The sequence below is a fragment of the Pezoporus occidentalis genome, unplaced genomic scaffold (genome assembly GCF_034315485.1).
Source record: "Pezoporus occidentalis ecotype Australia unplaced genomic scaffold, CSIRO_AGI_Poc_V1 ctg106, whole genome shotgun sequence".
Taxonomy (NCBI): Eukaryota; Metazoa; Chordata; class Aves; order Psittaciformes; family Psittacidae; genus Pezoporus; species Pezoporus occidentalis.
In genome coordinates, this window is record NW_026912843.1 from 1,184,902 (window position 1) to 1,198,574 (window position 13,673).

The window sequence follows — 13,673 nt, forward strand, 5'->3', positions numbered from 1 at the left end:
TGAATTTGAAAATGAAGAATGCTTTGTCCTCTGTCAGCACCTTACCCATGAAAAACTATCACACACACTGACCTGACATCCTGACCTGCAATGCATATTTCAATTTCAATTCTATTTTTAAAGTAATTGCTGGGAAAAGGCATGAGTCACCACCCTGCTTGGGTCCCCCTCGACTGGACAGGCACCAAGTGCTATGTTTACTCTACAGTTTCCCAAGTCAGAACAGGCTCTAGCATTACCACCTCCATGGATTTAAAGAACATGGACCCTACAGTTCAGTTCCATAAGCCACCCAGCAATACTGGCATCTAGCTCCATCCTTCTCTTCCCAGTTTGGCAAAGGTGTTTGTTGCAAACATCAGGAAGCTGTGGGATACTGTAAAGTCCAGCTCTGCAACAGGAAGGGATTGCACTTTTTCAGCCAAACCTAGAGGCACCTCATTTATGATAAGGCTGCAGCTGTTGCTCTCCATCTGTTCACCAAATTCACTGACACTGAAGGTCAAGCAAATCTAAAGAGAAACCTTACTGAAGCACAGGTGAGAAATACAACCTCTACATTTGAAACTAAGTCTAGTGTATTCAATGGAGCTGATACTGAAGGGTCACATAGCAGCCATCTGGAGGAACTCAATGCTCAAATACTTGGAAAAAGGGGAAATGAGCAAGTGATAAGGAACACACCTTACGCATGTTGACAGAGGAAGTCAGCATCCTGGGTGGTAGCTTCATGCACTCCCCAGATCATAAGTGTAGCAGCAGCCAAATGGGCTGCTCACAATGGTAGGAGAGTTAATAAAGGGACACAGTACTGAGATTAGACTGTAAAGAGAATTGGAAACCAGAATCTGTGGTTATGTATCCAGTCAAACCTTGATTTCCCATTCATCCTGTGTCATCTGGTTTATTCCCTCTGAAGTATGAGTTACATACTCCACTGGCACTGCTGCCCTCAGAGCCAGCGAGGCCCATGCTGCTGACTCACCTATGGAAATCCTTAGTAGTTTGATTAGGTCCAGGCTCTTCATTACAAAGAAGCCTTTTAAGACATCAAGAAATAAATCATCTGCCTGGTTGCCTTTAATGAAAGCACTGTTACACAGGAAAAAAGGGAATGGAGCATGAAACAATATCCATGATAGAACAGGCGAACCAGAAGAGAGGAATGTCTGAAGAACAGAATGAAAGACTTGAGAGTTAAGAAGAGAAACAATAAAACAATAAAGCAATATGGAAATGAAGCAGGAAGGCATAAACAGGAAAAGTACAAATGGAATGAAAAGCTAAAGTGACTATTTGTTGTGAAAAGGACAAACACACCTCATTACAACAAAGAGTTGGTAACATATTCCCATGTACTAACTTCCCGTGCAACAATCACTAGTTGTTTTAGAGGACTACAGCTGTATGACCATAAGAAATCATTTCCACATAGTGCCAAGGAACTTCAAAAGCAACTAACAAGTCTGAAATCAATCTCTCTTCTATTAAAAGTTTTACATAGCGAAACGCTGTAACAACTGCATGAAGTATTTTAGGTTAACAATAGAGAGGAGTTCAGACCGTAAGCTGCTCCAGGCCATGATTCATTCATGGCGCTCTGCCAGAAAAATAAATACATTCAAGACCAATGGCCTCAAGGGGAAAGGTAGGCCACTCTTTAAAAAGCACAGAGATAAATGATTTACAGAACACAGTTTAAGATTTCAGCCTATATGGATGATGAGGAAGGACTTTCTTATGTCCCACAAAAGATTTACTGCGGAGACTTGAATGCTGGCAGCGTGTCAACAGATGGAGCAAACTAGGAACTATTAAACTGGGATTTGCAAAACTCTCTCCAAAGAGCAAGAAATGACCCGTGACATTGCTATACACAAAGCAAGTTCATAAAGCCAAATCAAGATATGCAATGGGTATTTCAGCCACGCAAGACAGACGTGGCCAGTTCAGGTTACAAACTGTACAGTAACACCTGCAATGGGAAGGACCGGTCCAGGGGCAGCATGACAGGCAGTTTAAAGGTTGGGAGGCTTTGACGCCATGCAGCATCTGCTGCACATAAAAATGTTTAATTAGCTGCTAACCAGCAAGCACTACAGGCCTGGGTTTCCTACAGGAACCTTATTTCTTGAACAAATGCCCTTGCTTAGCTTGCAAGGTTCAGAATGAAGACAACTGTTTCACTATGGGAGCCGAGGCCAACCCATTCTCACACATCAGATTGACTTGTAATTGACTTCTAACGTTCTGAACCACCATTTCAGTAGCAGGCACCTTCTGAACAACAAACCCACTTCTAAATGTGTCTTATTTTAATATTCAGAACATGAACTACATTGCTAATGGCTTCGAAATGAAAGCTGTTCTTTTAAGTGCTTCCATAGAGTTACAACTGCATTTCATCATTTAAAGAAATTCTACATTTAACCACTGCTCATCCCCAAACTTAGCAGTGAGGAATGGCAGAGGATGAGAAACACCTAGCCTCTCCGGATGTGAGATGTCCCCATAGGATATTCTGTTTAAAGCTCTGGTACACAGACATCTCCCAGGTTCTCTGAATAAAGGGAAAACAGCCACAACTTCAGGGTAACAAGAACCACCAAAGGGAACAAGCTGTTAGCATCCAGCCTTCACTTACACTGCAGCCACATCCGAGGAGGAGCTCAGCAGTGCCCAACTGTACTGAGACATCACGCTATTTTGTTTGCAACTTCTGCAGATTCAAGCCCAAGCTATATATTGCCATTACTCTCAAAAAGGAATGGCAGACCTATTCAGTAACAGTAGTAATGTATGCATTTTAAGTCAAGCATGTGATTAAATGCTCTGTTAGTAAGAATTCTCAACCAGATGTTGGGCAATCTGACGACACACGATCTCTCTCAACCACTGCTTGAAGCAGTTATAATTTATGAGCCAGTGGTTTCACATCCTGTGGTGCTGTTATTTAACCAGATTTAAGGAGCCCCATCCTTGCCTTTGTTAAATACAGCACAGGTTGGTCAGGATGGTTTTGTTCAATACTGTTATTTCCCAGTAAAGCTCATTATGTAAAACTCCACTTAGCTGCACTATTACAGGAGGAGGGAATTAGCTTCTTAAAAGGTAAGAGAGTCTAGTTTTGCCACTGCCTACTTTCTGTAATTCATTTGGTCACATTGCTTACCCTGGATAAGTTTTTGCTCCATCTGTGCACCACAGATGTCCTATTTTCTTCCAGCTTGTACATTTCTATGCAGCACCTAGGAAAGTCTGCATCCTGAAGGAATTCTGGGAATTACGAAAATGCAATAGTTACATTTTCATTTACAGACATAAAGAGAAGATAAATGAGGCAAAACTTGGAGTACGATTTCAGTTGTTAGCCTTCATTTTCTGGTAAATGTATTCAGAACATGGAACAGATTCCCAACAATCCAGAGTGCAGCAGCTGGCATTTTTTAAAAAGCAACTATATTTTCCTGCTGACAGTATTCATATTCCAGAATTCACATACACCCCCCCTAACTCACACACACAGAAAAATACACTTTCACTCGGAGGGATCTCACTGAATCTGTCATGGATGAATCCTCACCAGCAGTGAGCATCCCCTCCGTTAGATGGAGTTAAGGCCCACTGAGACCGTTTCCCACACAGCCTTAAAAGAAAATAAACACAAGTACAAAAGAAAGCCCAGAACATATAAAATTCAGTTACATTAAGAATAAATAAATCATTCTGCTGACTGTTCATGCAGAGGGTTATTTCGAAGTGGTCTTGTTTCCTACAAGGAGATGGGACATGATGTGCTCTTTGTTTCACTTTCCAAGTTTTCTTGTATCCCAAAGACTTTCACAGTTCCAAATAATACAGTGGACCCCATTAAGACTTTACTAACACCAAATTACCGGTGTAAAAACATTCAGTCTTTTGTCCATGCTCCTGCCCATATGCAGTTTCCCCTACAGTGTACTTCATCTGGGACAGAAAATACAAGCTGTTACCTCGTCAGATGACTCAACCAGGCGGTTCTGCCAGCACTGCACTTCTTACCTGGGAACTATTTCATTCAGAAGGTCATGACTCCATCCTGAATCTTTCCTTGTGCTGCTCATTTGTATCTGTTGGGGTCTGTTTCTACCACTGGGATCAGTATTCTCTGTTGTTACGAGTTTTCCACCAAGCACACCTAAGTAAGTCAACATCTGATTTCAGATTTCTTTTTACTAGAGGTTATGCTGAAATGTAAAAAATCATATGCTATTTCAAGTCTTCACTACATATGTAGTTAATTTTAAGGTGGATAGGGTATATTTTTGTACAAGAGACTTCGAGACTATCCAGCCAAAACCCAAGGTTAATTTAATTTAAGCAGTGGCTTCAATTCACTAGTTCCATTTCTTATAATAGAAACTTCTCAAGTTGGGGATTTTGGCCTCTTTACTGACACAGAGTATTAGTGCTGTACATACAAACGTTCTCTAGCTGAAGTTACTTCTTATGCAGAATATGCCACCATAATAAGGATAATCAGCCTCCTACTATCAGAAAAAGAGGCATTTGATGGGATTTGTCTTACAAATTCTAGATCTACCATCAACAGATAATGCAACATGTTAGGAATCTGCCTGTGACCTTAGAAAGTTACTACTGAACAGTAACAGTATTTTCCAAGAAAGTAAAAAAATGAGAGTAAGAGGGACACATTTCCTGACTCTGGATTCAAATTCTGCCACTTGAAACTCAAATATGTAAGAAATGATATTTAACAGGTCCCCTGTGATTACAGAAAGCCTGAGTCATGTTACACACGATAATATATTTGCTGTCTTCTCGCTTAAATTTAGGCTTTGAACTGCTCCCTGGAAATCATTAGCAGCCAATTTTATCCCAATATTTTCTTTTGAAAGTAGATCACTCAAACAAATGTAGCTTGAGAGATGGCCCTATGGATCACAGAATACACCACAAATACAGAGATGCTGATCAGGAATGGTACATTTTATTTCCATTTTTTACCTTTCAATTATTTTTAGCATTGACACTCTCACAAGTGAAATGTTCTCGCCATTTATTTTATTGAGAAAAACATCCAAAATCCACAAGCCCACCCAACTCAGGGCAAGAAATATTCTATTGACAACAGATGCTCCAGATTTATTGTGCTCCAGCACATCAATACTGCCAGAAATGTCCATTCTTTAACGGCATGTTTAATGTACTATGTTATGTACAAATCCAGTTTTCTTTAGGTTAGCTAATTGAATTAAGCAAGGGAGAACAATGTTATCTTTGTGGACAGTATTTTCAGGAAAACAAGAATAAGGAATCAATTAAATAATAGGTACTTTTGTTCATAAACTTTAAAGGACTCAGAATCTTCTGCCAAACAACACACATTTCATTAATCCGTTTAAGTAGCTCCCGAAGGTCACTTTCCTTCTAATGAGGACACTTCTGGCAATGCTTAGCCATGAACTGGGCAGTTGTCCTCTCAGTCTCGGGAAAGGAACATCCAATTTGAATGAAAAGATCTGATATGCGACAAGCCTCTCATTTCAAACACTCTTTCTCACACTGAAAGTCATGGCTAAGGGTTTTTAGATTCAGCATGTCACACATCTGGGAAAACCCTGACTTTTCCTGAAGTCCACCCTGCAGAAGCACCCAGTAAACATCCTCAAAAGAATCCTAACGCTGAACCTGTACATGAAGAAATAACGTGTTTTAAGAGGACAGTTTCATATCTACTTACAACTCAATGGACTCCAGCTCCACACGTCCCTGGCAGAACTAAACCTGGGACAGTGAATATTTTGAAAGAGCCTGAGGGTACCTTGGAAAATAAAGCTAGCAATGCATAGAAAAGGAGTGGCTTTGGGTTTTAATTCATAAGTACAACCTGATTTCTGAAAATCCAAGCTATAGTGTACAGGAGAATTCATCACAGTATTTACAGAGTATAATTCCTTTGCCCTATCACCGTGGAACCTTCCCCCACTAACAAAAGCCCTCTTTCAGTACTAAAATTGAGCATGTAAATTATTCAAACAGACTTCTTAAATATACCATCTTCTCAAGTAGGCAAAGCAACATCTGCAAAGTATTCAGTGAAAAAGTACCATTTATTTACCCATACACAGTATGTCAAGATTCAAGATGTTTTCCTCAACCATCCCTTTGTCATTTTATATAATTTCTTCATGCTGTAAGTTACAGATTTCTTTGCCCCTAAAAAACAGAACACCAAAAAGAGACATAAGATTGTAATAAGATTGCAATAAGATTGCCAAAAATAAGGTTCTCACTATATTAAGTATTCCCTAGAAGAATGACAGCCTAATCCATCAGGCAGACATGCAAATAAGCTTCTTGTCACATTCATAACACTGAATAATGACACAGAAAAATAGTTTTCATAGTATCAAGGCATGCAAAGTAGGGTGGCTTCATTCTGAAGACCTGACAATGGTGCATACAAGCATACTGTATAGACAATGATCAAGGTATAGCAAATGTACAGAATGATAAAACTCTTACATGCTAAATACAGGCAGGGTTTTAAACCACCTCTGTCTGCTGCAGACCCTCACCAAACCAGTATGTGATGCTTTCCATGTCCTTTCTGACCTACTGCTAGATAGGTTGTCAGGCTCTACTCTCGCCTGGTAACGGACACCATCAACCTGACAGACTATATTCCACCACAGGACCCAAGCAGGACTCTCCAGAGAAATCCAGGCTGTTAGGTGTGCAGGTTAATGAGCTGGCCACGTCTGTGAAAACCACCTAGTTGTTGAAGCCTTTTGGCTCTTAAGACAGAAGCCCACCACCAGATGCTGTAGATAGATGAGGCCTAATCAAGAACCACAGCTGTGCTACAGCTGTGCAGCCAAAATGTTACTGAAGGGATAAAGGGGAAGGAGAGAGAAGGGTGAACCAAGACAAAAGAAGAGTCTTCTCAAGCAACACAAGCAAACTCCTCATGACTGGTACACAACAAGCTTTATACTTCCAAATCCTACTTCGACAACTTCTGGTAACCAGATTTTAGTTAGCCTTGATTGATGCTATACATCGGGCACTTGACTGCCTTCTTGTAGAGCATTTCTACACAGAGTTCAGAAGCATCATGCTGATGCTCATCTTGATGAAATGTACCAACCCAGAGCATTGCTCTGCAAAGGCTTGTGAGTTAAAAAAAAAAAAATGAGTTTTTTCACAGGATATGTGTTGCTGACTGTTGAGGTGGAAATCAAATTATTTCAATGAGGTGTGAAGTACATTATAACCTCCTTGAAGATTCTGTTATTGCCTCATCCTAACTAATGGCAGCTACCATTTCATAACTGAGAATAGCAGCACATCTGCAAGAGAACAAAACTGCCTGACTTGTGTAACAAAATGACATCTGTGTCCCTAGGTAAAATTAGATAATACTGAAACGATGATGGGTATGGAAAACCAGATTAATAAGGCATATACACAGGTGAACTGAAAGAGCTGGAAATAACAAGATGATGACGAACAACTGGAATTTGGCAACACTGCCAGTATCAGAAATATACCAGTGTGAATACCCTGCCACATGGATGTTGCCTGGACCACTTTTGCTTCGAACTAACCTGCCTGTCTCTTGTTTACAATAAACCTCATGCGAAGCCAGAATAGCTGTCATGCTCCAGCACCACCCTGCAGTAGCTCACAAGTAGGGAGCTCTGGTGAGTACCACACTGTTACGCTAGGCTTACAATGAAGGAAGGCATTTCTCAGTTTCAGTAAAGCTACAGAAGGATTTTGCAGCAGTCACTGCCCCCAAGCTTTTCCAAGTTGTAGACAGAAAGGGACTGAGGATGATTCCTACACAATTTTATATGGTTTACCCTTAAACACTGCTGAAGTTCTACCAGAGATGAGCCTTCCCTTATAGACAGAGAGTAAAAAGATGGAGCCTTTTGCTGGGTTTAGTCATTTAGTATTTGGAAACTTGAAATGCTGTTAGTCTTGGCATTTCAACAGGGCTCGGACATCCGAATCCATGCAGCTCCTTGGTTTTCCTCCTTCCAGATTTTTCTGATTAACAAAAATCACCCCAGAACAAAAAACCAGAGTGACTTTCCAGATTACAACAGTCTAATCACACCCTTACAAACACAAAACTGAAAAGGCAAGTTCTTAATGCTGCACAAACAGCTTTCATTTTGACACTTACATGCACAGACTAAGAAGTATACTTTGTTTTACTTAACTGCAATCCTTCTTATATTCAATAGAACACGGTTTGCCTGACAAAACTTGCTAAAAGTACAGAAAAGCAATGTAGCCAAAAATCACAGTCTGACACCACAGAACACAAGGGAAGATCTTCTGACCCAAGTTTAGCCATCTGCTGCACTGGACATTTTACTGGGTGGGGAAAGGGAAAGGGTATGATAACATTTGATTTTGAAAAGACCTTAGAAAGTAATCAATTTAACACTGAGTATTTTAAGATGCACTCAGCATCAGCAGTCTAGAGTCACAAGAAGTCAAATGAGTATGCAGCAATAAGGAGAAGTGCATGCTCCATTTCTGAAGGAACATGATGGACAGCAAAAAGCCTATCACAACAAATATGCTGTACATGATCAGTTTTGCACTGTCTCTAATTGCAATTTAAACAAACTCAAGTGTACTTTTTGTAAGGAATCATCCATACATTTACTTTTCAACATGTGCATCCCATATGTAAGCTCAAACTTCCCTATATTTAATAGGTTTTTGCTAAAAGTAAGCACGCTAATGAACTCACAATGGACTTTTCTTTACAGCATCTCAACTAACAAGTAAATAATCATGTAAATTTTGAAGCACCTCACATTATCTGCATTAAAACTGCACAGAGTTGCAAGAATTCCAGCTGCAGAATAAGGCCAGACCAAGCTCAGGCAGAGCACATAAATGAGAGAAGTGCTTCCAATCTCCAAAGTTAAAACTATGTAAGTGTACAGCTTTGGAAATTACCGTCCATTCTCCTAGGTACTATCTTTGCAGGATACAGCCCCTCACATGCTGGAGTTGCTCTGCCAGAACCAATGTTCTGCTGTTCCAACGAAGCCAGTGTACTTCTGGAAGCGCAGTTTAGCATGTGGCAAATCAACAGTGAGACAGCTGATACAGCCCTGCAGGACTGTAATTAACTGTGCTGGCACTGCAGCCTGCAAGTCAGCCTGTTCCATCAGCTTGCCAACTTACCCTGCCTCTTGCAGCAGCTCCACATAAAGAGGTTTTTCTCCTCCATATTTTCCCCCTGCAGGGAGCACTCGCCTCAGCTCCACCCACCAGAGCCTTATGTAATAAATGCTTACATTTCTGCCCTGGCACATCAGGCTACAAAGCAAAATACAGATCTGTACATACAGCTGGTTTCTTAAAGCAGCCCTCAGGGTGATGAGTCACAGCTGTAGTAAAAGTTAATGGTTGCAATTATGGTGCAGTCTCAGCATCTGAAGCAGTTGGACCACATGAAAATGTCTTTCTACTTCAGCTATGAACCTATGACTTGGTGGTTCCACCCCCCCCCCCCCACCCCCCCCTTTAGATTTTTCCACTATATGCTACAGAACAAAGACCTAATGCACATGGAATCAAGACCACAGCATTTCAGAGTAAACAGCAGTTGTATCTGGTTTTACTTAATGATCCATGTTCGTTTTTTTGGAAGCGTCACTGTTGTAAGACATTAATTTGGCTATAAGTCCCCCACAGTTTCCCAATAGATATGCCTGGCTGTGATATTCTGTGTTTCCTTTTGAAAAGAAAAACTAATGCACATACTGCTGAAGAACTGGCATGTGGAGGCAAACAGTTACATGCCGTTAGTGTTTCATGCACATGCAAACCTCTTAAACATTTACAGTGCAGTGGTGTATGCAGTGGTGTATGCAGTATCTGCTCCGGCAGATGATGAAGACAGCAGCTATCACAAATATACAGAATATTCGGTATGTAAACCTCCTCCTTATAGTTCAAAAAAATCCCTTAAAGACACAGGATATTAACATCCCAATTCTAAGTAAACTAGTGTTATTCAGAGCAGCTACAAGCGTTCGTTCTAACTTAACAGCATCCTGAACGATTGCTTCAACTGACGCTTTAATGCATAGTATCTTATTTACAAGTAATTTTCAAGGCTGCAGCACTCCTCTAGGAAGACACAAAGAAGAAATCTAAGCTAAAGAAGTTCAACGTCTCCTTCAGAGGAGCTAAATATAAGAACTTCAGAGTTAGTTCCCAAAGACTGTGCAGACTATGGCTATGTGGGAAAATAAATCAAGCGATGGTGCCATCCCTAATGGGAAACAGAGAGGCAATCCCACCACAGACTTGAAGAGATGCACAGGCACATATTCAAAAACTAAATAGGGCATTTAACAACAAACAAAAACACAGAGCTTGAGCTCAACTCTAAAACCACACTGGCACAGAAAGACAAAAAAGGTTCTCCTAAATGGGTTGAAATTCTTTATTTTGCTTGTGCTCCTTGACAGTGATGTTAATACACAGCACGCCATCTCCGCAATGAGTACTGCCCATTTAACATTTCGTTTACTAACAGGCTGTACATTGGGCTATCATGCTACAACCAGAGAGTAGGCATTATTCTAGTTCTTGTTGCTGATAAAATAACCAGCCTAGGAAATCATTTTGTGTCCTCCCATTACATTTCAAAAAGGATGATGGCCATGCAGTAAGAACTAATTCTTTTGAAAGCAGACACAGGACAAAAGTATTTGTACAGTTACTAGGAATAGCAAGAAAAAATAGAGCTTATTTAGTGGAGCCACTGATTTCAAGAATATCTTTCATAATTCTCTTATTTTAGCAACTATTCTTTACAGCAGCACAGAGGGACAGAGCCATAATACTCTTCCTAAAATCTCTATTAGAAAGCGTGAGAATAAGTCTTAGGGGAACAGAACACTAGACAAGAGTTGGTTAAAGACTGAAGAAAGGAATGCAGCATCCTTAGGGATTGCATTTAAAATTCAATACTTTCCTACAAAACACATTCCTTTCATGAGTCAATCAAATACTTTCAGCGTAGGAAGCACAACGTTTTGTCTGTGTACATGTGTATCTGTATGAACAGGAGCTGATCAGAGCCCCAGGAAATGGCAAAGTGAGGTGCTCAGCATTAATGCCTGCCCTCTAGTGACCAAGCTTCACAATAGGAAACTGGGAGAAAACATCACCAGAGGATACAGTGAGAATTAACATAAACTCGATCAGAAATGTCTGGAGAGAAACATTAAAAGAATCCCCACAAACAACATGCGAAAAGCTTCGACCAAGCCCTAACCCCATGGGAGCCCATCCCTCCTCCATCCCAGGGCCGATCACACCAACACACACCTGATGGAATGCTGAGGTCATGTGCCTGGTCAGTTAAATTTCATTTCTTCCTTGATGTGCACTACAATGTCGGGATTTTGATTACAAAAGCCCTATTCCTGTGCTTCCATCCACCTCCAGCAGTGAAGCAGGGGCAGCTCTAGCGAGGCCTACACACAGGCCTGTTGGGAAGCAGGGCTGCTCCTGAACTAGCAGGGGAGGCAACGCTCACCCTGGGTGCAGCACCCATGTCACAGACGCTCCTGGTCCGTCTGAAGCTGCAGGACTCCCTTTCTCCAGCCAGGGTGGCTCAGGAAGGTCACCCTACAGGCAAGCTCTGTGTTCATCAAATGACATCCAGAGCTTAGGAAATGGCAGAAATGGTCCTTTTCCAAATCTAACTCATTTCCCTCAGCACATCATCTGGAGTACCCCCAAAGGATCACTCCTGAATTCTGCTGCTAATGGGTTTGGCCAGATACTTGCAGAAGTGCATAAACACAGTTAAAATAAACAAAGCTAAACTATGCTAAAAGTAAGAGAACACCTCTCCCAGGCATCCTTGCTCAAATTTGGCTCGTAGCTGAGGCAAAGGATCACAATCACTTTGCTCTACCAGCATCAAACTGCAAAAAATGCACTAGTAGGAACAACATGGGTTTTGACTGTGTTACTCTATGAAGCTGGCTGATTAGAGGACAACTAGAGTTTGTTTTAAAGGGAAAAAATATAAAGCACCACAACATGTGAATCAAAAAGCAGTTAAGACTTTCAAGGCAAGAAAAGGCATTTCACAAATACCTACTCTTGGATGCACAAAGCAGAAAACATGGTGAAAATTACAAGTCCTACTAAAAGATGCATTTGAGGCCCCCGAAGTCCTAGTAATGATATAGGGTGTGATTTACTCTGTGACACACAAAAGGAGCTAACAATTCTCAGAGGTGATTTTCTGTTTATGGGAACAGACAGAGGGAAGCATAAAGGATCTGACAAAGCTTATGTGTTTTTATTCATACTCTTGCTGTTACACACAACCTGCTTTGCTATATGGGTCAGTCAGACTCCTGACTTCCACAAGCACCAAATTCAACAGGATAATTATTCTTCCCTGTGAGGGTGCTGAGGCACTGGCATAGGGTGCCCAGAGAAGCTGTGGCTGCCCCATCCCTGGCAGTGTTCAAGGCCAGGTTGGACACAGGGGCTTGGAGCAAGCTGCTCTAGTGGAAGGGGTCCCTGCCCGTGGCAGGGGTTGGAAGTGGATGAGCTTTAAGGTGCCTTCCAACCCAAACCAGTCTGGGATTATGTGATATCTTTGTCTTTGACCCTTCCCTCCAATTATTTCACTCTACAAAATCTACTCACCATGGATTTATAAACAGATCGGTTACAAGCTGGCATTTCTACAAGAGGCATGTTATGATACAAGAAGTCTTGACCACTAGCTGGTAATTTTGACAACAAATCCTAGAAGAAAAATGTCAGCTATTTGGCTGGAAACCTTACAACTAGAAATTAATACTTGCAATATGCCTAACTCATATAAAACAAACAACTGTTTTCTCAGGTGGAGTTAAGTCCTTAGTCTCCTCCAGCTACCAAACAAAGTTTTAATCTAGAACTAGACTATTAACAGAATCATATAAAAAGTACAATTGCTCCTGCTTATTTTACTCAGCAGACCACTAACAGTCCTGAATACTGCAATTGGTGTTTCTTTACAAGGAGGTAGGAAGTGTAACATGGAGCAACCATCTTTAATACTAAATGGGAAGGGAAGAGCACCTGTAGAAGTCTGGTTTAAGGACTGCTCAGTAGGAAATTATACAGCTGCTTTTAAAACCAGTAATGGCATCATTTGTATATAATTGCTTTTGTGGGAGAATTAGGAACAGGTATGAATGAGTTCAGAAAATTATTTGAGTAGCTTCATGAAGGAGTTTTCACTTTACAGGGATTCAGAGTAGCTCCTGATCAGTTTTAAGAAAATGAAGGCTTAGGTCTCAAGTATTTCTTTCAAATGGAGCTGCAGCGCTTTCAGCTTTTTAAACTGTAAAAATCAGGTCCCCTTAAAGTCAGATATATCCCAGAACCCAGAAAAAATGATGAAGCTCCAGCTATGCAACTGGCAGTAACTTTCATTTAGTTCAGAAGACCCGGATAGCTGAAATACATCCCTAGTTTCCCATTTCCTAGTTTCTACACAAGCAAGTCTTCTTTCCCTTCTAACCTTCCCTCTCATTGACTTTATAATATTCAAGTCTTTTTTCTGAAGTGATTAATTGTGAGGTATGAGAGTTACAGTAATATCC

The 13,673-nt window shown here is 40.9% G+C and overlaps 1 protein-coding gene across 5 annotated transcripts in view; it reads right to left on the minus strand.

Moving 5' to 3' along the window:
* TAMM41 (TAM41 mitochondrial translocator assembly and maintenance homolog) overlaps positions 1-13,673 on the minus strand; it is a 35,468-nt gene that overhangs the window by 6,489 nt on the left and 15,306 nt on the right. The window contains exons 8-9 of one of the 5 annotated variants that reach the window (XM_062620691.1): positions 4,042-4,177; positions 3,562-3,646 (exon numbers count right to left, since the gene is read on the minus strand). In XM_062620691.1, coding sequence (XP_062476675.1) covers positions 3,580-3,646; positions 4,042-4,177 — 203 coding nt within the window. In that variant the 3' untranslated portion in view covers positions 3,562-3,579. Of the gene's footprint in view, positions 1-3,561; positions 3,647-4,041; positions 4,178-4,968; positions 6,220-13,673 lie in introns of those variants that run through there. The other 4 variants (XM_062620727.1, XM_062620720.1, XM_062620700.1 and 1 more) reach the window with 4 other exon arrangements.